Raw genomic sequence first — 25,755 nt, forward strand, 5'->3', positions numbered from 1 at the left:
TCTTCAGGCCAGTAACTCAATCAGGAAGACCTATTACAGGATTTGTGAGACCCAGCACACAAAGTGGACGGCCAAGTACTATGGAACAGGCTATAAAAACACCTCGAACAGCTCTCACAGCTCGTCCAATTACTAGTGGTTCTGGGAGATATGTCAGGCTAGGAACGGTAAGTTGTTTGACTCTGTTCTGAGAACGATGGCTTTCTTGGTCTTATCTGGTACAGTGACATTGTTGTTGACTTAAAAGCTGCATCTAAACTCAAGTTTGAAGGGGAGCATTTTTAATTTTTTGTTTAAATTGTTTTCAGAGTAGAGTTTGAAAATGTTACTTCTTGTTAGTTTGCTAGTCTGTTTATATAAAAAATGTACATAAATTCACATGTTCACAGAAATTCACATAAATTCCAAATTCAGAAGTTCTGTGAGACTCATTTTTATTCGCTGAAGGCCATGAAAAGACCGTGACATGATTTCACCACAAGTATGTTGAAACTTTCTCCAAGTTTTTCAGTTTACTACAAAACAATTACTAATCTCTCAATGTCTGTCACTTCAGAAGATAAGGAAATAAACTATACTAGTTTTATCCCGTTCTACTGGCAAAATTAATGAACTGCAACTGACACAAGTATGTAATACAGATTAACATCACATTAATGGCAAAATGTGATTATCTCCTCACTATCGCAGGTATGAACTGATCTTCCTAAATATTTCTTAAAGATTTTTTTGTTAATGTAGCCCAACTACCTTCAGTCCATGTAACAGCTAGTCCAAGCTACATGCTTAGGCTCATTATGGAAATAGTGTAGAGAGGGAAGAAAATGTAGTTCCAGAAGGTAATTTATGCAACCTCTTTCAGGGACTGTATGGGAGTACGACAAATTCCTGGCTTTCAGAAAAGATGAAATTCAGTAAGAAGAGTCTGTACTGCACAGTAGAGCAATGCTTCTACAAATGCTTGCTTTGTGGTTTTGTTTTGTTTTGTTTTTTTTACACTACTAATATTTTGAAAAATTTCAGGAAAAGTGTAGGGGATCTTCCCACTTAAAAACTTCTTTGTCCCCTTCAGGCTTCAATGCTAACAAATCCAGATGGCCCTTTCATAAATCTGTCTCGACTGAATTTAGCAAAATATGCTCAAAAACCCAAACTGGCAAAGGTATGTAACTATTTTGGTTAATGTTGTGATATCTTTTTCTTATTTTCTGGCATCATTCTAATGTAATTGTACATGGGATTGGGGATACAAACAATGATGAAATGTGCTGTAGATGTAAAGTTCAGAAAAATAGTGTGTTACTTATCTTTTGACAGTGGTTACCAGACTTGAAATTGAAAATATGTCTGAAGAGGTTATGTTGAATGTATAACCTGGGAAAAACATTTGTATAGAATAAAATATTCCATTGGTAAATAACTTTGAACTGTGCATATAGGAGTGATGAAGGGCAACTAAAAAAAAAAAAAGGCCAGGAGGAAAAAACAATGGCAGAACCCTCCTTAGGGTCCAGAAATGCAGTTCTGTGTACAAATATATGGCAATCCTGGCCTAAAAATGTTCAAATGGTTTGGATTTTTCCCTTTGATTTTATAGCATGAGTTAACACTTTTTATATAAAAAGATTTCATCCTTTTGTTCAGAATTTTTCTACATTTAAGATCTTATGATGGACAGCCATTGAAACTGAGACTATCTGCCAATAGAACAGGTTTATCTAGGTTATCTGCCCAGCTTACACGTTTCAGCTCTGAGTAGAAAGGACCTAAAAGTTGTGTAATGATTTATCACTTTGTGGTCTTTCAGTTGAATCTTTCCCCAACACACCCAGTTAGTTGTATAGATGAAGATGTTTTCTGTGTATACTTTGTTCACAAAAAACAACTGTTGGGCTGAGACGAACAACTCATTTTGCACAAGGTATCAAACTACTATCAGACACATTCTCAGGAGCTATATTTGGCTAGCAACCTAAAATTGAAAGAACCTGTATGTATTCAGTCTGTTTTGAGAAACGTAGTAGTGAACACTGTTAGAAGACTAGCAGTACCTAATAATCTCCTCCAGCCCAAAATTGTAGTTAATAGTTTTTCATAAACGATTAGCAAATTCCTTTGCTTTTTAAAACCTGATCTAGACTGATGTAGGGCATTGCTTTTCAATGTGGTTTTCAAAGGAAATAAATTTTGTGTGATTGCACTGTGGTCTTCATCTGCTTCTTACATGTCTGTCCCTTGGCTTCTGAACCAATCTAGGCTGAAGAACAGATATCAAATAGAGTAAATTCTAGTCTGGCGAGATAATGAAAAACTTCCAAACTATCATCTGAGGGCAGTTAGGAGTCAGTTCTTTATCAGTTCTGAAAAAACTGCAGGCCTTTTGTCCAATTATGTCCTTGCCAGCTATCAGCCAGCACACATATTATTCTAAATCCATCACAGTCTGTAAAATAGGGAGAATATAAGAAACCTGGGAAGGATTAAGAAACACAAGACACATCCATAAGAAGCTAGGCTTAGTTCTTCTGCTTGAAGACAGCTAGCTTTTAATTGTGTTTGGTAACTCTGTGTACTATTTAAGTCGGTAGGTTAGTTTTCAGATGAAATATTTATTCTTAGCAACAGCTCTCAGGAATGAGAAACATATATATATTTAACAATTTTGTTCTTAATTAGCATTTTCTGGGACAATGGGGTAGCTCTGTCTTCCTTCAGTTTCGTATGAAAAGAGGCTTAAGCCAAAAAATGTAAAGCAACAGTCATAGAAACATCCATAGGCAGTATTATGAAGCTAATACATGATGACATTAACTTTTCACACAGAGTGTAAGATCTAAGTTTAAATTTGGAGCTACATGGATTTATAACTTTTTTTAAAACAAGACATCATTAAGGCTAAAGCCAAAGCAGGAGGTGAGACTGCAGACTGCACTCTGTCTTAAGAACCGTTGATAAAAATTTTAAAACTCTTTGAGCTGTCACCTCTCCCAGGTGCAAAAAGATGATAAATCTTGCAACTATTAAATTCACATAATTAGCTTGTGTATTCATGTTGGTATACACTCCTCCTACATAATTCTTCCCTATGTGCTTGCAAAGTATACTCGTTGCATCTTTTTTTAAGTTAGATTATCTATATTTTCATTGCATGACTAGGTCTTCCGATATTTTGAAGTATACAGCAATGTGGCTTCTGTCTGACTAGCATCAGCCACGTTAAGGACTATCGCAAGAAACCCCATAGTAGACATATGAGGTATCACCTGTCGTCAGAGAGAGCCTCTGGTAAATCTCAGTTAGCAACTGGTTTATGGCATGAAACAGGAAGCTTTATCTTTTTTAGCTTGTGGATTTTTAATAGAGTTATTAAGATAACTCTAGATATTTTTATCCAAATGACTGTTCAGTCATTTAAATCTTTTTGAAGGTCAGGGCCTATAGATAACAGCAGTAAATTCCTCATGCCAGCCATGCAATAAAACATCTTTTTCATCACTTTAGATTTACTCACTTTTACTGAATGCTTCCCTGTTATAGAACTAGAGGAGGAAATGTTCTTCTACTTCTTTATTTTATATCCTTTTGTTATCCACCTATTCTAATCTCCCTATAAATGTGGGGGTTTTTATAATTCTTTAATGTCTTTTAATCATCTGTTCAGAGTCTTTTCTGACCAAAAGCAGAAGAAAAGTAGGTTGTGGTTTACTTTCCTCATCAAACATGACAATTCATTAGTAATTCTCTAGTTTTCTTACAGTAAATCTTTTAAGAATTTTGTCTAAGCAAAGCTGGCAGAAAAGTCATGGAAGCACTTAGAAGACTGCTGTCTCGTTCTTTCTTTCTTTCCTCATGTGGCAATATTTTCTTTTCGTTTTTTATAGTGAATAATAAGAATTTAGAAAAACATTCCGTTCTTTTGAAGCAATTAAGACCTGGAATTTGGATGCAGAAAAAGATCAAGGTTCAGTTCAATCGAACCTTGTATTACTAGTACCCATACTACATTTCTGGGAATAGAGGTTTTCAGTCTCCGTTTAGTTATCTAATATCTTCCAACATAATTTTGTTCACTTAAAATGCCACCCCCATTACCTGTTATATACTATTCTATATTCTAGTGCAGAACAGCTACAAGGTAGTATAACTTGCTTAGCTTTATATGGGAATAAACAAAGATCCAGTTATATTGCTGTGCAGTTGTTGTGGCTTATGAGCAGTTACCACAGGACAGCTGATGCATGTAACTTCTTTAAGCTTTGGTATTATGATGGTGTGTTTGAGTTTCAGAAGCACAATATTGTTAGCATTTATCATTTACAAATAAAAAGATCCCAAAATTCTGTAGGGTTTAGAATTTTTTTTTCCCTAAGGCAAAATTTGTTCAGTTTACATTCTTAGTAAGCCTATGTTTAATTTAAGTAGATTTTGCATTACGTAAGCACCTAACTATACATTGCAAAAAGTATTTGTTAGATCACTTGTTAATTTTACAGTTAGAAAGTCATGAAAATGGTACCAGGTTTTCAAATTTATATTTACTTTCAAATTGTAGCTGCCTTTTTTCTTTTTTTTAAAGTGACTTTAAGGACCAAAGATAAGAGACAATTCCACTAATCTCTTGCAACAAATTAAGAATTTAAATGCTTTCCTGTAATGACAATGTAGCACATCTATAGTTTTTGTCTGTTCAAGTCTTAATTAAATGTGAATGTCAGCAATTGTGATGTGTGAATGTGATTGCTTTCATAAAGAATTACTTTCTGCCTAACATAATCAAGATTCTGTATTCCTCTAAAATAATACTATCAATTTTTATCTTCAAATATGACAATGTTTTAAATATTCTTCTGACAGGCATTGTTCGAATATATTTTTCACCATGAAAATGACGTAAAAAATGTGAGTAATTCATATGTTCCATTTCCAGTTTTTGTTAAGTATCATTCATGTCAGTATTCTACTAAACTAAAGCTCCAGGTAGAAGTGAAGCATTAAAAGTTTTTTAAGAGAGAGAAATCCTTTCTTACAGGGGTGATAATCAGGGATGATAATTTGCAAATACCAAGATACGGATTGCTCTCTTTTTTGAGAAGCAAAATATTCTAATGCTTAAAACTAGGTCCCTCATCTATCAACATGACAAGATCCCTGTATCTAATGACTTCATGTTAACAGAATTTACTGGAGCCTGAGCAGTACCTGAAACTACATGTCAGGTAGCTGAACTGCCTAGAAAGTTCAGAGTTCCTGAGGCTTGAGAGTAAGCAATAAGTTATGGAAGGCTGATGGTTTAACAGAAGGCGAAAATATCTGACAAAATAGTTAGTGATTGAATTGAACATCATTTGACATTTTAAACTACTGAGATGATTGTTTATGCATTTGGGTGAATAGAAAGGAAAGGTACTTGGTGGAAATGCAGAAAAATAAAATGTCAGTAGGACTTCGGACACTTTACTAGAAATTCAATTCCATAGTGCTGAGGTGTTTTGTGGCCTCAAGAGAAAGATTATATTGTCCATACGATTGTCTATACCACTTATTTTCCAAAAGTTTTCCTAATTACACAGTTTCCCTCTTACATTATCCAAAATTTTTCTTCTGTGGTTCATCATATGTTACTGCACTGGATGCGTAGGATCAGGTTTGGGTACATATTGTTTAAACTTTCAGAAATAGATAAAGGTTGCAGAACTTTTTTGGCAGTTCACCCAGGGAAATAATTAATATATTCAATGAATAAAGTGTCAAAATATTTCATTACTTTGTTAGATATATGCACCCAGTTGAAATGGAATCAAAATTTCTGCCTGAAGTTTGTTTGAAAGAACTGTTTGTGTCAATAATGCATAGCTGACTAAACAGTTACTGATTTTTCTGCAATACTACTAACTGGTGTGTGATTAGATCGGAAGTTAAACTCTCCAGTTAATCAATACCACAAAAAAAATTCTGTTGTTGTTGACATAGATCAGAACGATTTCCAAATGTACTGCTATGTGAAGCTTTTTAATCTAGTATCAAATGATTATAGTTGTACACTGTCAATTTATTGCATAGCATTCTTTTAAGAGGATTGAATTTCAATACACTATTAATCCAAAATACGGTTGAAACAGTAAGTGTTAGTGTCAGAAATGTCAGAGAGAAATAGCAATTAACATTTACATATTCTGATACCAAATATGAAGAAAGTGCCTGGGTTTTATGCAACTAATAATTAAAATTTATATTGTTTGTTACTGAGAACTCAGTTCACTAAGAATAAAAGGGTCACTTGATAAGATGCCACACGTGCCTGTGATCTACACTTTAGGGACATGCAGGATCTCTAGGCTAGACAGATAATTTCATATAATGCAAGGAATTTTCCAAGCACTCCAGAAAAAAAATATAAGATGTTTTCATACTGTACTGCATGTATTTTGAAGTCCTTGCTGAGAATCCCAAGTCACTGTCTTGCAGGAAAAGTTTTGCCTGTGGTTTTTTATGCACCCTAGCCATTTGAATAAATATCTGTAAGCAAAGAAGTGTCAGCTTAGTCACCACTGTTTATTGTGTAATGAGAGGGAGATCAACATGTTTGGTTAATGATAGCATCTTGTAGGAAAAAAAAACTGTCACACTTCACAGTACAAGGTGCCTTTATAATGTAATGTGTATCTCTGAAGAGTTGGGTTTTTTGTTTTAACTGTTCAGTTTGCTTTCTCTCACTTGCTTTCATTCCTCTCTTCTTCTGTGCTATTTCTACAGCATTTTCAATATTATTCTGTTCTCCAAACTGTCCTTCCTTCCTTTTGAACCTCATCATCTGCATTAAATTTTCTTAAACAAAAAAAGAAATACTTTAACTTCTGCTTCAGCTTGGCTGCATCACTGTTTATTCACCTCTCCTACCAATGGCATTTCACTAATTAATTTTCTTGCTTCTCCCTGAAAAGAATTTGGTTGCTTAGGATTCAGCAGAGAAACAGCACATATGATAACTATTTAAAAGTTGAACTGTATCTTGCTTGATCACCCATTAGAACATTCACTGACATCTCTTGCATCTTAGTATTACCTGCTACTGTGTGATGTTGCACATTCTTTAAAAAAAAAAACAAAACAGTTTCTGCATGAGATGAGATGAAAGAGCTTGGAAGCCTGGGAAATTAGGTTAAGTTTGTGACTGTATAGACTGAAAAGCCTCTACTTGTGGACTTTCTGCATGGGTAGAATTGGAAGACCAGTACCTGCAGTTTTGCAAATAAAACACAAAAGTTGTAGTGACAATATCCTTCCTTTGTCACTGTGCTGATCTGGAACAGTCTGTACTGTTCTCAACTGCATTATTATTTAAGAAGCAAAGGCACTTTTATTATTTATCTTCTGTTTAGTATTCAGCCAGTATATAGAAAGAAAAAGAAAAGCCTCAGCAATTTCAGTTGAGAAGTGTCATTATTCAGTGTGCATTCAACTGGACAAATAATGCTAGGAACTCAGTTCAAATTAAAAGTAAATACATCTGTAATCTATCAATTATCAGAAACATGGGGATGCAAGAAGAGAGAAGCACTGAGCTTTTTCAGCACTTGAAAATGTATTCAAAAGTCTTTCATGTTATTTAATGAAAAACAGTTCTCTGAAGAAATTACTATTACTCCAGCCTTTATTGTTCTTGACTTGTTTCCTTTTGAACACGTATACTTAATAACTGAGTTTCTGTACCCCTTGAGCTATTTCTAAAAGCCATTTTATGGGCTAAATTCTGTAAGAGCAGGGCAGTTTAAAAGACTTGTCCAGAAATAGTTCAGCTACTACTTTTTCCAGCAGTAGACTGTGACATCATATTCTGCCATTATTCACAGGTGGGTAATGATGACAAGTCACTTTGTCCTGAGGAAGAACAGTGAGTGTACAATATAAGGCCAGAAGTCATGACCTCTGATACTTCCTTAGTTCTTCCTAATACTCTGAAGTTTATACTCTCTGATAGAAATCTATAACGGAATTATGTTAGATTTACAAACTACAGAAATCCAGAATACATTCACCAAAAGAAATTGTGTTAAATCGACTATGGCTAATGTCATCTACTCAGCTGTCTTATAGACTATTCTGTGGTGTTTTGTGTACAAATAAGACTTTAGTCAGTAGCTGTTGCTGGGAGAATTACTGCCATTCAACAGCATGTGAAAGAAGCGCAGATCCTTGCTGTCGTTTCCATCTATGTAATTTCTTGGTGCATACAATACTGTATATGAAATTACTGTTTCAAACAAAGGTACGTTTACCAATTGAATTTTACAATACAGTAGTAAATTACCACAACCCTACAAGCTGTTTTATACTAAGTTACAGCTGGTAGACAATTTGGAAGTCTTAGTTGTAATACAGTTTAGCTGAGGCAAGTAATGGTAAAAAAAATTAATCTCAGAATCATGTTAAATAGTTACAATTAAATAATCTACATTCTTTTTCATTTAAAAACAGCTCTGATTCATCTTTAAGAAAAACTTTTGGTGGTTTGTTTTTTTTTAAACAGAAAACCCACTAAGTATTAGGGGGTTTTGTTGTTTTTATTTGCACAAATACAAGAACTGAGAGTAAAATAAATTTGTTCTGAAAGGCTTCCCAGGACTAAGTATGCTAAGTGCTCTATAGAGTAACAATTTCAGGTGACCAGCATTTCCAGATGATGAGTTATATCCTAAAGTTTATTAAAACTTTTGGAACAATCAGTGTGGGGTTTTTTTCTGATGTGCACGTTAGAAGCAAAAATCCTTAAAAGGACATACCAGTATCTGCAAATCCACAATCCATGCTGGTTTTCCCTTGTAGTTATTAGTACGACTGCACCAACATTCAGCAATGCACAGGAGTGCAGGACAGACATAACACTTATTACTGCTATTATAGATTGGTTTTAAATTAACATGCTGTGCAGATTGAACACTGATTTGTACCTAAACTGTGCAGTCAAAAAAAAAAAAAGTTTGCAGCAAACTGAAATTGAAATATGCTAGCAGTTGGTACTGACACAGCAAAGTGAAGGCTTTGACTTTTAAAAGTCGATTTTAATCAATTTACTAACATTTCAAAGGCTGCATTGTCAAAAGATTTTATTGTAATACCAGCAGAAAGTCTAACTACTAGCATGCAAAAAGCTGACACTGATACTCACAAAGCCTTTTCAGGCAAACACTTTTTAGAAATGTTGGTAACATTTGTGGTATTTTTGGATTAAAGTTTTTGTGATTGCTTGTAAAGTATCAGAAACAGGATTTTTCCTGTTCCTTTCCTACTTCCTTAATAGGAAAGTATAAAAATGGGACTTAATTTCAGAAACTAACTTCAAAATGAAGTCATGCTTTGTTTCTTGGTGTTAGTAATAATAAGATCCCAGTAAGAGTTCAGGATCTGCACCAACAGATGAACTGCTGATGTGAGTGTCTACTAAGCCTGAAGCAGTCTTAGTTCCCACTTTCCAACAGCAGCAAGAATTGTTAGCCTTGCATAAAATAGTTATCAGAAATAATTAGGGTACCAGAAAGCAAGCTGAATATGTAGCTACAGAAGGGTTTGTTTTTTGAAATTCAGTCCTTCTCCTTGAATACTTGTCATCAGAGCACTCTAAGGAAAGCTCTTTGAAGCACGCTATTTGCAGTATGATCCTTACTCATTTTAAGTGGCTGCTCATGCTGCATTAGAAGCAGGTGTGGTATTTGACAGACACATGCATTGTTTATACACTTGTAAGTGCAACAAAAGTAACTGATGTTTTAACATCAACTACTTTCCCAAATTTTCCCAGTGCTGGGACAAAATTGCTGATATACCTTCAGATGAAAGAAAGTATTTGTCTGGAAGGGAAAACGATAGTTCCTGTCTTGAACCAAGCTTCTTCCCATTATAGCTGTAGTGTCCAGCTATATTGTGCAATTTGCAAAACCAGTAAGAAACAAAGGGCAACCAAGATAAGAGCTGCCATCTGAGGTCTTCAAGGATTCCACCTAACTGGAAGAAATGGCAACTTCAGAGTTGTTAGCTTTCCTCAGTTTTCTCTTTCCTGTCACAGAGGCGGGGAATAACAACTGTCCCTTTCTCTTTGAGGACAGCATCAGTGCAACTCCTTAGCGTGAACTGCTACAGAAAACAAATTATTCTTTCTCACAGAGCCAAAAGAGAGCAATGTGTCTAAGTTGTCATAGCTCCTCTGACTTTGCTGTGCTATGTCAAATCTGCACCCCATTGATTACTTGCAGCCTCATTTTGCTAGCAGGAATGAAACCCAGAGGTAGATGTCACTAAATTAGGCTCTTTCTAGTATTTCAAGTGTTCAGATTATTTTTTTCCTGGAAATTATTAGTTCCTCTGCTACTGAGTGGCCGGCGTACAGAACTTTTCCATATTATTCCTAATGATAGCTAGTTTTGGATTTCTGTGGTCTGCAAAATGTTTATGAAAACAAAAAAAAAGGTCAGTTCTTTGCAAAAATACTGTGTTAAAGCTTTTTAGACTATTTCTGATGATATCAAAACAAACGTAGCATGGCTATGATACCTTTTGGGACAAAACAATTTAAAAGAAAAGAAACACTAACAATTTCTTCTTTGGTAGGTTTTGGTACAGAACACATATCTATTTGTTTTAACAGAAATGTTGAAATTATAGCTAAAAGATGAAAAGCCATAGATTCTGTCTGTGGTGGCTGATGGTAGCACATTGATTAGCATATCTGCTTTTCCAATATACCAGATAAAAGAGATTTTAGACCTCCACCCTCTTCAAAAGCTATCTATTTCTTAGAATATTGATCTATTTTTCCTATGTGTCATAAAATAATTATTTACGTCATAGACTTTTTAAAGGAAGAAGTATGTCTTACTGTACACATTTGAGAGTTCCCAGAAGTGGAGGCAGGCTAGTACTAGCCATGAGATGGCAATTTCTACAGTATTTCAAACTGGCTGAACTGATTTATTTATTTTAGTGTATTTTTACTTTTTTTAACAACTTTTAGTGAACAAGGATGAGAAGCTCAGAAAAAGTGACAGCTTACACAAGTATTCTGTATATTTTGAAGCAGCACTTCAGGAGTCTGATGAAATTAATTTTATGTTTTCTCCTAGAATTACTAGAAGCTATTTGGATTACATGTTCCTATAGGGACAAATTAATCCTTTCAGCTACTTCATGCACTAAGCTGTAAAAATAGTAAACATAAAGCAGTGGGCCCACCTCAAGTTTACCAGGACTTTTTGTTCAAAATTTTCTCTTTACAAAAATCTTTACATGGTTCACTTTGTGTTCTTTTTTTTTACGTAAACAGTGAAGATATTAATGTTAAGATGATGGGTTTGTTTTGGAAGGCTCTAGATTTGGCAGCCCTTGCCACTGAGCACGCACAATTCAAGGACTGGTGGTGGAAGGTCCAGATTGGGAAGTGCTACTATAGGTAAGCTGTTGTTCATTTCTTCTGTGATCAGGGAGTATGAGTGCAGGACCTGAGCTGCTGGGTGTATTGCACGATGCTGAACACTGAGAAATAGTTCATTAAGTATTTAGTTGAAGAGCACTGTGCTTACAGTTAAATTCCCTTTAATATACAAGGAGGTTATGTTCAACTGCTTGAGGTAAAGGCGTCAACGTAGAGTACCTTTATGTAACTGAATTAGTTGCATCCTCACCTTTGTTAATGTGTTTCAAAGTCATTGTTTGAAAAGTCAGTAAATAAATGCAAAATATTGTTAAAACAGACCACAAAAAATGAATATTACAATATTAGCTTGAGAAATTAACTGTCAATGAGGGCTTCAGATTGATGAATTAATAAAAAATGAAATATTCACATTAGACACTTTCTGCCAGAGGTACATTGCCCAGGAAGTACCAGTTCAAAAGATGCCAAGGCCTCAGGGCTGGCACCCCGTACCCGAGCATCTGATACAAATGACTTAGGAGTATGTGCAGCGATATGCCTCTCTGAGGAAAGAGTGGCAACAGTGGAGAGGAGAGCTTGTTGCAAGCAGTTTAGAGTGGTTGCTGAGGATCTAGCTATGATTATAACAGCCAGCTCTACCAAATCAGGTGAAATTTCTCCTGATACAACCCTGCTTCTCATAATTCAAAGAAGGACTGAGGCAGCTCCCCCTTTCATTCTTTACAATGTGTTTGTCCCATGAATGTAAAACATACAGATACTGTATTTGTTGTTAAAAAACTGAAGCATCATCTGTAGTCTTTACAATTCTGTAAGCAATTCTTGTATGAACAGGCTGATAATACAAAGCAGTTAGCCCTTTAAAATTCCATGTTGTATCTTGGCTTGAAACTATTGCTTCTTTGTAGATGCCCAAACTAATGAAATTCTTCACTATCCTTAACCTTTATTTGACATTCTTTGGAAGATTAGACTGATTTTTATTTTTTTCTGCTTAGAGGTCATCCATCACTTGCAGGATTTTTATGAATAGTGTTATAGAGACTAAAGCACCCAAGCCCGCACATGTACTTCCAGGATCCAAAATTATCTTATGTCCCCACTGACTGTGTTTTTTTGTTTTGGCTGGCTTGTTCTGGCTGTGTTTTGTGTTTCTTCACCAAGTGTATGTGCTCTTTGGCTGAAGGAAAGAAAAGGCAATTTGCATAGGACAAAGTGTGCCTTTTTGCTGTTGTTGAAATGGTACAATCCTCTTAATTTTGTAGTCTATATAGCATTTATAGATTACTGCAAAATATTCTACAGTAGTACTGCAAAACAAATGCTTTTGAGATGAAAGCGACTTCTGTGAGGTCCATGTGCCATATACTGCCCCCTTCCAAGTGATCTCCCTGGACAGTCTTAAACTGTGGTCCTGTTTACAATACAGTATGTTTTCAACACAGTTAAAGATTTTTAATATCAGCAACAGAAGTTTCACCATTTCCCATATGAGGCTAGGAGAAAGTGTTTTATAGATGATTAAGCATTCACTGAACTTTGTAGTGGAGGGTATCTAGATGAGCTTTGCCATGAGTGAAGAAAAACCTCCAAAACCATGTGGGTAGAGGTTGAGGCATGACTTTATTTGCTCATTTTTTACTGTCCATTCTGTACAAAGAGCAGGAAGGAGTACTATGAAAATGAGTACATCATTGTTCAATTAGCACCAGAAGGCTGCATGCACAAAAGGGGGCCAAATTTCATGCATTTGCCTTTTTCATAGTTTTGAATGGTTATCCTTGTAACCTTAATATATTTAACAACACATTTTTTGTTAACGTGCACAAAAATATATGACCTTGAAGTATGCTTTTGGGCAGTTCATGTTTGGTGTAGTACGCACTGCTTCATTATTTAATAAGCTTTTTAAAAAAAAAAAACAAACCCAAAACAAATAGCTTCTATATCTATCTGTTGTCTCTTTAGGTTAGGATTATATCGTGAAGCCGAAAAACAATTTAAGTCAGCTCTCAAGCAACAGGACATGGTTGATACAATCTTGTATTTGGCAAAAGTAAGTCATAGATTTGCTTGTTTAAGAATGATGTGAAATTACAGACTATCCCTGAGAAGTCCATACACCAGAATAGCTGAGTATTGAGCTTGATACACCAGTAAGTTTAATAGTGTGTGATCTCCATATAGACCTGAGGCAATATATGCTAACAGTTGAAATTGAAGTCTGTAGTTTACAAAAAGATTTTGGAGCTTCCAGATTTCACAAAAAAAAAGTCTCCTATCTTACTGAAGTCTTTGTTCTAACTCAAGTGAGGATTATATATATAAAGAATTATTGGAGTTCCAGTATGAAGAACAATGTAGCTATATATGGTCTCGTAGGAAACTAATGCAATAAATCAGTAAGTGAAGAGTGAAGCTCAAAATCCTAGTTTCACAGGCAAAATCAAAACAAAGTGAGCTTAAAGGAAGCAATCAGAGACCTTTAAACAGAGAATGTTCTGTCAAAATAAAGGCATTAAAAGCTTTAAAAGAACAAGTGGCACAGCTAAGCCTCAGAATTACTTGTTTACCAGGGTACACATCAGATTCTAAACATTTTCCAAGACATTCAAGAAAAGGTGGCCTGTGAGAAACTAAAACTGCATTTTTCTTCCTCTTGTCCTAGAAAGAGATGAAATCAGTTGCTCTTTATCAGCTCCCTTTAAGCCAGCTGTCACAGGCTGTCAAAAGTCATCACTACCAGTGGATAATTCAGATACTCATATTATGATACTTGCTTTACCTTTACATTTCTTCAGCAATTTACGTTTTGTATTTAAATGATCATCATTGCTATCTGGAGACTTGTCCTCAATACAGCAGTTGTAGTTAGTTTATTCAATTGAGCTTAGTAATTTTAGATTTCTGTCACTACCAGGAGTCATTCTGCAAAATACATGAGCTACACAGAGTGATTAAATTGGCAGAGTAATTGGATTAACAAACCGTGATTCATTATGGGAGATATGCATCCCCCCACATCATTACTAGCTGAAGTAGAAGCTGCATTTGAACTTCCACCTCCCACTCCATAGACCAGCTCGCTCAAATATAAAGCATTGCACAACATGATTTAGTGACTGTGGGTGGACAGGCAATAGAGTAGGGCAGTAAGATATAGCTCAATCTGACAGTACTGAAAAGATAAGACTTGAGTTAAGCAGCCATTAAAAAAATAATAGGATTGCATCAAGTTCTGTGCAAACAGACCGATACTATGGTACCAATTAGTTTTCTGTTTATAGTCATTATTACAACAGCTATCTGGGTTTTTAAAAATATTTTCCTGAAAGCTAACTCTCCCTTGAAATGTAATTTATGAAAAGATAAAAGACCAAAAGAAAACTAAAAAAATAAAGAGTCTGTAAAGAAGTTGGGGCTGCTGAGAAGTTACAAAGTATTTCATGACCCAGAAGAGCTGGAAATGGGGTATTTTTACCAGAGATAAGAGAGATACCAAAAAGAAAATGGAGCCATTCTGTGTTTAGTATCTAAAACTTAATGACCATAGCTGTAGTACTCTTAAAGAGCAGGTCTCCCCAAAGCAGCTGCAAGTAGGTGGAAGTTGTCGCACCTGTCTTTTAATTTCTTTTGCCACTCACCTGGACAGCAGCACTGCAGTCTGCAGAGATGTTGGACAGTGTGATATGCCACTGGATATGGGAATTACATAGTAGAGTACTGTGGCTGTGTTGCCTTAGCGTAATATTTGCACAGAGGAGCTATGGCAAGTGCATCTTTGGAGTGAATCTCCAGTTGAAGCAATAGGGCAGACTTGAGTCATAATGCTCAGAAAACATACTTCATAAGCAAACATAAAAAGATAAAAAAGGAGCAGATCTAGTGGAGTTTCTTGTCCTCCTGTACTCTCAGACTGCTGCAGAGGCGGTCTCTATCAATACGTTGATGTCCTCTGTCCAATTCTCACACAGCATTATCCACATGACATTGTCATAATCGACACAGAAGCCAAAATCACAGAGACCAAACTGCCCTCTTTCTCTTACGGGATTTTATTGTTTGTGACAGGGGAAGTTGGCAGAGCAGTAAGGAAATTTGAAAGTGTCACTGCTCTGTACAGCGCAGTGCAGTCTTATTTGACTAAGTAAAATATTTTTGTATTCCAACACTATCAACCTGAAGATCCAGTTCTTTCAAGCCTAAACATAAGTTTTTTAAAATATATTAAATAGGAAAATATTCAAGGTGACACCTTAACCTCAAAGTATATTATTTTGATATGATAATGAGTAACAAGATACTTTCTTAGTTTATTAGTAATGTCCAGATGAATTAATAATGTCTAGATGATATGCATGCAAATTTAATTATCTTAATTAGCCTATTTTATCTTCATGACAGAGATTTATCAGTATTCACTCCATTATTTTCCCAGTATTATTTACCATCTCAGCTAATGGTTTACTGCATAAAGGGAGGTGTCATCCCTTTTATTTATCTCCCTTGTTAAACAGCAGTACGAGTATAAAAGTCAGACATTTGACATACACTTTTTATTTGCTTAGGTGTATTTGCGCTTGGATCAGCCTGTAACAGCTCTGAACCTTTTCAAGCAAGGGTTAGATCGATTTCCTGGAGAAGTGACTCTCATTTGTGGAATTGCCAGAATCTATGAGGTATGCACAGACTATGCCGTCCTTATTGTGGCCAAGGTTAGCTGCCTGAGCAAGAAAAAAGAGCGAATAGTTGAATATAACTGTAAGGTCACAAAAAAATAACTATGCTGATTTTCAGTATACTAATGCAAAACTGGTAACGTTACACAAAGAGACCAAAGTAATGTCAAGGGAGCCTTGCAGGCTTATTTGTTTAGTTAGTCTAGTGAGATTCCATTTACCCTTGACACACAGAAGCAAGTCCATGTTTAAGTCAAGTGGTCCAGATGTTGTCCATGTAGCTAGGTCTAGTTTATATACGTTTCATCGTACTAAACTGCTCAAGACACCAACAGCCTGCTAGCAGGATTAAACAGCAAAATAGTCTACTTGTCAATGTTGTCTTTATTAGCACTATGTGTTACTGTTAGTTTCTTAGGCCAGTGAGAACAGTTGGAATTTGAATGTTTCTTAGTTTAGAAAGTAGATGTTATTTTAAGTACGAGTAGTTTTAAAGTAGTTTCATTTTAGCTTGGTAACCATGTATTTTGTATTTTAAAAGTATGTATTTTCATGTCAAACAGTGGACTTAATATTGTTTTTCACTGAAAGTTGGTGATGATGCTATTCCAGAACAAATGTTTTAAACAAAGTCAGGAATTTTTTTTTTTGTCTACATTCATATTTGGCATTCTTTCCTGTTCTCATCATGCTCATCTAACCCCTAAGCACTAATCCATTTTCATATTAAATCCTTTTTGTCCTTCAGCAAGGAAGAAAACAGCTGCATAATTTTTGGAGGCTTTTCTTTCTGAATTGTTAAACAGTTTTTAATATGGATATTATTTTGCAGAACTATACATAACATTGCATAACCCTTTAAGGAATTATTAAAGAGCAGCATACAGTTGACAGAATCTAGTTTTGTACTGACACCTGAGTGCAGGATTATAGCTTCTTTAGCAAAGATTTGTACTGCAGCACCGGGCTGTTCTCATTACATAGACTCACAAGTGGAATATATGCATCAGGCATCTTAATCAGAGCTTTTCTTCTCTGTCACTACCTTTTGACAGTAGGAAGAGTTGTAGACCTTTTTTGGTTTTAAAAAACATTTTTAAAGGGACTGCTTTAGTACTATTTCCTTTAATCACAGGAAGTACATGTTTTTCATAGCTAAATACACTGCTGTGGTTAAATAAAAGCTTATTCTTCAGTCATGTGGAGAGTACAGTGTATCTACAGTACACAGGTAGAAATTATTCCTCTCAACACAGAAGTGTTTTGATCTTTTAATTTATTTTCTTCTGATACGGGGTAGAGTCCTCTGGTGACTTGCACTCCTCAGAAACAGTGTGACATTGTTTACAGCAATGAGTTCATCCTAATTCATCTTCCAAGTAGCATACACCCAAGCACGTATTTTTTTTACAGTATAGTTCTCTTAACTGGCATATCCCAGCTAGTACAAGTTTTGGTAATAAATCCATGATTCCTGTTTTCAAAGGCACGTAATAATTCTTCATATGCAATTATATTCTCATTTGTGCTCAGAACAATTCATGAGTTGACTTACAAAGTACTGAAAATAATTGAGATGTTGACTGGGGAAATAAGTCTACTGTATGTTACCATACTGGGAAACTGCACAGTACTGTGTATCACAAGGCATTGTGCAAAAAGTAGCAAATGCCTATTGCAGATGCTAAGGTTCTGACCAATCTTTTTTTTCTAACAAGTAAAAAACAAATAAATCTCTTTTTGTAGCTATGGCGTAGAGTTAATGACAGGTACAACTAGCACTGATAAATTAATATGCATTGTTCTTATGGATGTGTGTGTTGCTTCTGAAGATGCCAGTCGGTGATGTTGCATTGTACGATCAGAGAACTGTAAGAGCATACATAATTAATCTCAGTTAAGTACTGTACAGGGCATAGATAAAGCACTCAGTAGATTGACATTTTAATACGTTTTATGATAAAAATTGGTGATAAAAAATAGAATTAATCTGAATTTTTTCCAATTGTATAGGAAATGAACGATATCTCCTCGGCTGCAGAGTACTATAAAGATGTCTTAAAACAAGACAATACTCATGTGGAAGCCATTGCGTGCATTGGCAGTAACCATTTTTATTCAGACCAGCCTGAAATAGCTCTCCGGTTTTATAGGTATCTACACTTGTGGGGAGGGAGGGGGAACTAAATGCGTGGGAGGGTTGATTTTTGTAATGCTGATAGCAAAAAAAGAACATTAGGAGATTGGCATGGGAGGATGATTGAGCATTTGGACAAATATCACCATAAAATCAGCATACCAACTTATGTATCTTCTTGACCAGTGATAATTACATCTCTCTCTTAAATAAAACTTGTCATCATTACATGCAGAGTATGTAGAAGTATCAACAAAGATTATCAAAACAGTTATTATTTGTTTAATAAACAAGAAATGATCTTTCACAGCATTAGGCACTTTGAGAACACTGGACCTTACTCGCAACTTCAGTTGCATTCAGAAGGCACAGGGGCTTCCTATTTAGCCCTTTGAAAAAGAGTAGTCTTTGAAAAACTCCACCTGAAGTCCCAAGCAGTTGTGACCACAAAATCCCGTACTTGAATGTGGGCCAGGGTTCCCCCATGTTTTACTGAAAGCAATAAAACGATAGTGTTAAACAATGTTGTTTGCTTTTTATTTCAATACAGTCAGAGTGCAAAGGAGCCTGACTCATGTTCTTAAGTCTAAGAGCAGATTAAGTCAATATAAGCACTACCATCTCGTTTCTGTTGGACCTGAGCTCTTCTATGCTTTAGGTTCAGAAACTCACAGTCATGCTGTGAACAGCAGCCCTCTTTTTCCCTAGCCCTCTTAGCATATCTGTTTTTCCTATAAATATTAATAAACAGAATTTTTATAAAACATCTCCGTTCTAAAAGACACATTAAACAACATCAGAATCAAAATCTGAGTTATGCTTCAAATGTAAGATTAATGTAGATTCACATACTAGATGTATTAGTACTGATTAGAGCAGTGCTGAAGGACAGGAATCAAGCAAAAAATTGAAGTCTGAAGAGTTATAAAAAGTAACTGCAACAAATTACAGCTTGATTGTGGTTGAGGGATTGGAAAGAGGAAATGGAGAAAGCCTGTGTATAGCTCTGTCTTACAGTAAGGTCAGATCATGTGGCACAGTCAAAAAGACAGATGTTACCTAATTTACACGAAGACTGTTTTGCACAGCTTTGATTCTACTAATCAAAAATGCCCTGCACGCACTGCCCTGCACAAAACTTTTACCAAGTGTAAGACTTAACACATCGTTATTACACCCTCTCAGAATAAGAAGAAAGGAGAAGAGAACTTGGTCATTTAGAAGAGAACTCTTATCTGAAATTAATCTAAAAAAATAAATATTTTCTTTCAATCTAGACGGCTCCTGCAGATGGGTGTTTATAACTGCCAACTTTTTAACAATTTGGGCCTCTGTTGCTTCTATGCCCAGCAATATGATATGACACTGTCTTCATTTGAACGTGCACTGTTTTTGGCTGAAAATGAGGAGGAGACAGCAGATGTGTGGTACAACTTGGGACACGTGTCTGTGGTATGAAAAATATTAACAACCTTTCTGAATAAGTATAATTTTACAGAAATTGGAAAAAGAATAACTAGGAAAGAGTCATTGCCCTGCTTTAAAATATGAAACCCGATAGTGAACAGGATAAAGCGCAGTACAAATTAAAGGTTTATTTACACTTAGTAGAGGAAGAGGCAAAAGAAAAAGGTTCTGTACATCCTCACAGAATGTGGCTTAATCCTGCTAAAAGATGCTCCCTCCCCACTGTCTTTAACCTTCCCTTCTTTCTAAAAAAATTGCAGTACGTACCAGCCCTTGAAGGCCTTTGCTGCAATACAACCTAATCTGACAAAAAAATTTAATTCAAGATACTTTTCTCTCAGCTGTTATTTGTGTTACATGGAGCATTAGACCAGTTCTGTTGTCATAAAAATATGTATTCAGCAGCATGTATGTCATACCTGAGAAGGCATGTTCTTCTGTCTTATAAGCAGCTATAGAAATATTGTGTAATTGTGTGATAAAGTCTGTTAAATTTCTACACTAGTTTGCATTCATTGACCATTTTTGCAGATATTCTTCCAGAAATTGTAGATTTCTGTTTAGCTGTGTGCCCAGAATAAAGTTACCGAATAAAGGTTTTGACAGCTGAGTTGTCTTCAAATGCTGATTATGATTTAACTTAAGTCAGAGAGAAACTCAGCTGTTCATCTTGATTGTACTGCAACTAGGATAAACACATTAATTTATACTGTCTAAAGCATTGAAGTTGGAACTGATGTGCCTATATTTTTCAGCATTTGTCACTTTTAATGTTTAACCTGATGCTGTATCAGTGTTGATCATAACACTAGAGTATTAAAGAGTAGTCAGCTGCTCCATATAAAGAAATTAACCTCCCTTAATTTTTATCTTCTGAAAACTAGGCTTATATGTGATTTTTTAAAATCTGTGTAGAGGTAGAGAGGCAAGATGACTTCCCCTCTGGAGGCATCTCTGGTTTTCTTACCCTACTATAGACTGTAGCAGATAGCATAGTCTTTAGATGACACTTTAGTCATCTAAAAGTTAAATTAGATGAAGTGAGTATCACTTGGAGCATGGAAGTTTGTGCTAGAGAGAAATGATTCTGTCTGGAGGAAGAATAAGCAGCAAATGAGAGGGTCTGGGAAGAAAGCACATATGGTTCTGATCAGCGTGTTTTTATTGTAATTTGTATTCCATGGTAGTACATATGGGTGAAAAGATACTCCAGACAACAAAACAGATGCATGTCGTTTCCAATGTTTTCACAAATTAAAATACAATCTTACTTTTAGGGGATAGGAGACCTGAATCTGGCTTACCAGTGTTTCAGACTAACATTAGTCAACAATAACAACTATGCGGAAGCTTACAACAACTTGGCTGTGCTGGAAATGCGAAAAGGTCACATTGAACAGGTTGGTGCTGAATCTCAGCCTAAGCAGAATGCTTCCTTTTGCCCTTTTGTACTTAAGAAACATGTCATTTCCCTGAGGTGGAGGCATCATATGAATGTCTAGCTTACTATTACACAGGCAGAAAACTTGGATAATTTTTATGCATGTTTCAGTGTAACCTCCACATTGTCATGCCATCTCCCATTAAACTGCTCATTCTTAGGCATATCCAAATCGTTCATCAAAGACGGACAAGGTTTATAGTGGCTTTGCAGTTGCTGAGATCTTTTTTTCTAAATTGATACTCAAAACAAAACCCATCACTCTGTAATCATCACTTAATTTACAACTTTGTCTGTAAATTCAGTTTATAAATATAGATAATATACTTCTGTTGGGTGGCAGAAGACAGCAATCAGATCAGCTCTTAAAAGATTTTTTTCAACAAGGAGATTGCTTTAGAGTTTTGTCCCAAAGCACAGGTTCTTGATAAACACTTTTGCATCAGTAAGCTTGGTGGTTCGTCTTACCTAACATGAGTATACTAAGTTGTATTGCACTTATGTGTAATTGACATGCACAGTCCATTAAATGCATTCGTTTTTTATACACACACAGGGAAAATTAATACGTGTTTGTTGGGCAGTTTGAACTACTGGGGGCTTGTTTTAATACTTATGGGAGCAAGTCTATTTTGATGGATTCATATATACATCAGAGAGCTACCATATGATATAAAGACTTGTAAATACCTTTTTTATGAGCAAGTTCTCAAAGTTAACTTTATTCAGATAACCTAGCAATTACCATGGAAACACTGAAATGAACCCAACGCTGGATGTTTCCAATGACAAATAAACTTCGGGTTTAGTTTCAGTTTCATAATCAGTAAATTTACAGATGTTTAATTCCCAGGTGGAACTTACATCCAGTTGTGGAGGTTGTGATTGCTAATAATTAGCACTGCAGAGCCTTTCCATTATAATCAATTGTTTCCTGTCTATTTTAGTTTTTAGCTTAAAGTTTTCTATTTTCTTCTTGTTTCACATGCGTAATTAAAAGTCAGGATCATCATGGTAATAAAATTATGCACAGAAGAATAAAAAATGCGAAGATACTTTGCTTATCTTGGATTTTATTTTATTTCACAATGTTCTTTCATAAGTACTGTTGCATGTGCTCAGCATTGTCAGATTTAGGGAGTTTTAATAAGTTCTTAACTCTGTCTTCCCAAACAGTTTACAGATGCTTTTCTTTTCAAAAGATCAGGTTTTTTCCCCTGAAATTCTCCGTTTTTTAGTAAAAGCGTTCACAAGTTGACCTTCATTTTGTATTGGATTTACAGTATGAAAATGCACACTCTGATACTTAATTTTTCATTAGTTTTTAATACTACTATTTTGCTAGTCAGAAAAAAAGAGTTAATTTTATTAAAATTTTTGAGTGTGAAAACTGTCATTTTTATGATAAAATTTAGGTTTTCAGGGATGCTTAAGACAGTGCTGTCAGAGACAACAGATAAATACAGTGGGGTGGGCCTTTAAATACTTTTTGTTTTTAATTAATATATTCTGTTCAGTGTTTAGGACTGAATCGCTTAATTGAGTAAGTCCCAACATGTTTCTTCTGACTCAGCCAAGAGTCTTACTCATTGCAATGCTATTAAACTGTATTATGCCTAAATTGGTGTTAACTCATACATAGTTGGAGATGGCTTTCTTAGTAAAGGCCTAGTAAAGAAAACACAGGATGATTTCTTTTAAGAATGATGAAAATTGCATTAGATTCTTGTTACCCTCCCTCTCTCACAGATTTCACTATATTTATTTTTCTTTCTCTACATAGGCAAGAGCTTTGCTGCAGACTGCTTCATCTTTAGCACCTCATATGTATGAGCCCCATTTCAATTTTGCAATACTCTCAGAGAAGGTAATGTACTGTTCTGTTCTTGTAATCTAAAAATTGAGCCTTGGTGGGGCCGTTGGGTTTTTATTGTTATTATTGAGAATTCCAAATAGGTAAGACAAAAGAATACAGAGTGCATAAACTCAAGGAAAACTAAAATTACATTTTCATTTTAATACCCAGAAGCTTTGTGTGTAACAGTAGTCATTCAAATGTTTGCTTTTGAGAATAAGTGAGGCCAACTAGCTGCAAAGTAACTTTGTAATTTTCCAAACGCCCAGAAGATGAACAATCTGTTAACAATTCCATCTACAGTCTTTACAGTCGTTGGCTTTTTCAGAATGTGAAGTGAAATAGTATCATATGATTTATCAGTAATTATAGAAAGAATATAATTTATTCATCCCATGATCTTACTGATCTCGAAAGACTGTTCTTCAGCTTTACAACCCTTGAATTTTGTGTGTTAATAATTTCTTTCATATAGAGTGTCTCAGACACTGAATTAACAGTGTGTCTAACATTCCTGTTAATAAGGAGAAACTTGTACAAGTCCTTAAATTTTTCCCAAGAAAAAATTGCTCCTTTGCTTGTGCCTACACCTTCAAGATTCTGTTATGAGTCTGTGCTGTGTGGGCAGCCCAACTCCTACAGATACTAAAGTACATGCGTCAAGGAGAGAACAACCCATTAATTCGTAAGCATATCCTCTCCATTGTGAAACATAAGATGGTTTTGAATAATTGCATTCTGTACTTACCAATGAAGGAGTAAATCCTAGTCTGCAAATGTCTTGTTACATAGCATTTGCAAAAAGAACCTGCATAGGTTGTGGGAGAAGACAGATGGCCAGATCAGCTAGCTGTTGATGCAGTGTGGTAATGCAATCCTTAGATTTGGTGTAAGGCCATATACAACAGCACTTCTATGGAGTTTAAAAACAGATCTTCCATTTTTTATTCCTCCTCCCTTCAAGCACTGGGCATGGTGTACCTTGTTGTCCATCCTCCAAGAAGTCAGGTGGAATGGGATATAAAGTTACTGTCTTGAAGCATCCCTCCTATTAAAAGCACATTTCTGTCATCTTCTAATCCCTTGATGTAAGGGGGACATAACCCTGAGTTCAGAAGCCTCCATACTGACTCTGTTTTATTTGTTCAATCTCAGGACCAGCTATGTTTAAGCATTTGTGAACATCAGAAATGTATTGCTCAGAATACATGATGCAAATACTGCAATGCTTGGATTTACAAAACTAGTTTGTGTGTTTCTTACAGGTTGGAGATCTTCAGAGTAGTTACGTAGCTGCTCGGAAGTCCGAAGAAGCATTTCCAGGCCATGTTGATACACAGCAGCTCATCAAACAGTTAAAACAGCACTTTGCTGTGCTCTGATGAGCATATTTTTTATTATGTAAAAAGTTAGCCAGAGCAAATATTCCATACATCTTTTTGAAAATACTAGCTTAAAGTAGATGAACTATACTTAATACATTCCTGTGGCAAAGCCTATGTTACTTTGAGTAGCAGGAAAGGTTTAAGAGTCCTAATTAGTTTCTGTCATCTTAAAACATATCACTTATTAAAATGCAGCTAGAACACATGTTGCAACTACCTACACGAGAGATTACAGGAATGGCAGGATACTGCCAGTATGGCAACTTTGAAATAGTTGTCTGGTATATGAGCAAGCAAGTCTCCATTCAATATTAGTGAACATTTTAAAGGATTTTTTTTTTTACTTTTCTGCATAAAAAAGTGTTTTTAAATACTCCTGTGCGACAATATGTCAAGTAACACAGAGTAAGAGTACTTCCTAGCTGGTCTTCAAACTTGGCTTTTGATAGTATACTTTCTTACTGAATGTTGTTTTAAACCTAAAACACCTAAAAAGAATTTAAAATACATATGTAAAGGAGAAGTTCTTACATTCTTTGTTGTACTGTAAGAATTAAATAAATTCCAGTTCATATGGTTTGTCTTGTTTGTTTACGTAAGTTAAAATTACATCCTTATTGCCATGAAAATTGGAGTCAGCGATCTTAATGTATTTTTAAAGACTCCAGAACTGGTACAAAATAGCATAAATATGTGTTTTCCTCTCTACCTAGGAGAGAGTTTATTCTTAATCTCAGTGAGAGAAAACGATATTTAGAAGCTTGTAGAGGTAAGTACTAATAATTGAGAACAAGGCATTGATTGAGTGGTTACCTGTGCTACCACATAAGCACTGTTGCTAAATAAATATTTGGATTATCCTAACTACAAGAGTACTACTAATAGCAACAAACAAAGACTTTGTCATATATCTTTGTGTTCTAACTAAAAGGGATAAATTTGCATAATTTCCCAACTTGATCTTTTTAAAAGACCTTTAAGAAATGTGGGATGTCAAGGCATTCTGAAATGGCACATCCCGAAACAGGCCTTTGAAGTCTTTTCATGTTTTTCTGGTATATTAAGGGATTATCTTGGTTTAAGGAACAACCCTAAACATGCTTATGAATGTTATGTCTTCCTTTTTACTGTTCATTACTTCCCCACCCTCATCTCTGTATGACTGTTGTAGATGGTGAAGGCAGATGCTGGGGAGCTTAGAGAAGCGTACCCACAAGCTCCCCCACAGAGCAGTCTGCAGGTGACAGTTAGAAACACTATCATCATCTGGCGTCCCATCATGTTGTGAAATGCAAAAGCACTATTGGCTGAATAGATGCAGCATCTTTAATGGAAATTTTATTTTTTCCACATTGATCTTTATATT

General features: G+C 35.4%; 1 protein-coding gene across 5 annotated transcripts in view; it reads left to right on the top strand.

Annotated features, from left to right (window-relative positions):
* TTC8 (tetratricopeptide repeat domain 8) overlaps positions 1-24,386 on the top strand; it is a 39,730-nt gene extending 15,344 nt beyond the window's left edge. For 2 of the 5 annotated variants that reach the window (XM_075712504.1, XM_075712506.1), the window contains 11 exons: positions 8-167; positions 1,073-1,162; positions 4,855-4,899; positions 11,355-11,440; positions 13,394-13,481; positions 15,994-16,104; positions 18,118-18,257; positions 19,519-19,693; positions 20,986-21,108; positions 22,933-23,016; positions 24,270-24,386. In XM_075712504.1, the coding sequence (XP_075568619.1) occupies positions 8-167; positions 1,073-1,162; positions 4,855-4,899; positions 11,355-11,440; positions 13,394-13,481; positions 15,994-16,104; positions 18,118-18,257; positions 19,519-19,693; positions 20,986-21,108; positions 22,933-23,016; positions 24,270-24,386 (1,219 nt within the window). The remainder of the gene's footprint in view (positions 1-7; positions 168-1,072; positions 1,163-4,854; positions 4,900-11,354; positions 11,441-13,393; positions 13,482-15,993; positions 16,105-18,117; positions 18,258-19,518; positions 19,694-20,985; positions 21,109-22,932; positions 23,017-24,269) is intronic. The other 3 variants (XM_075712507.1, XM_075712508.1, XM_075712509.1) reach the window with 3 other exon arrangements.
* The last annotated feature ends 1,369 nt before the right edge of the window (positions 24,387-25,755 follow it).

Source organism: Pelecanus crispus, chromosome 6 (genome assembly GCF_030463565.1).
Source record: "Pelecanus crispus isolate bPelCri1 chromosome 6, bPelCri1.pri, whole genome shotgun sequence".
Taxonomy (NCBI): domain Eukaryota; kingdom Metazoa; phylum Chordata; class Aves; order Pelecaniformes; family Pelecanidae; genus Pelecanus; species Pelecanus crispus.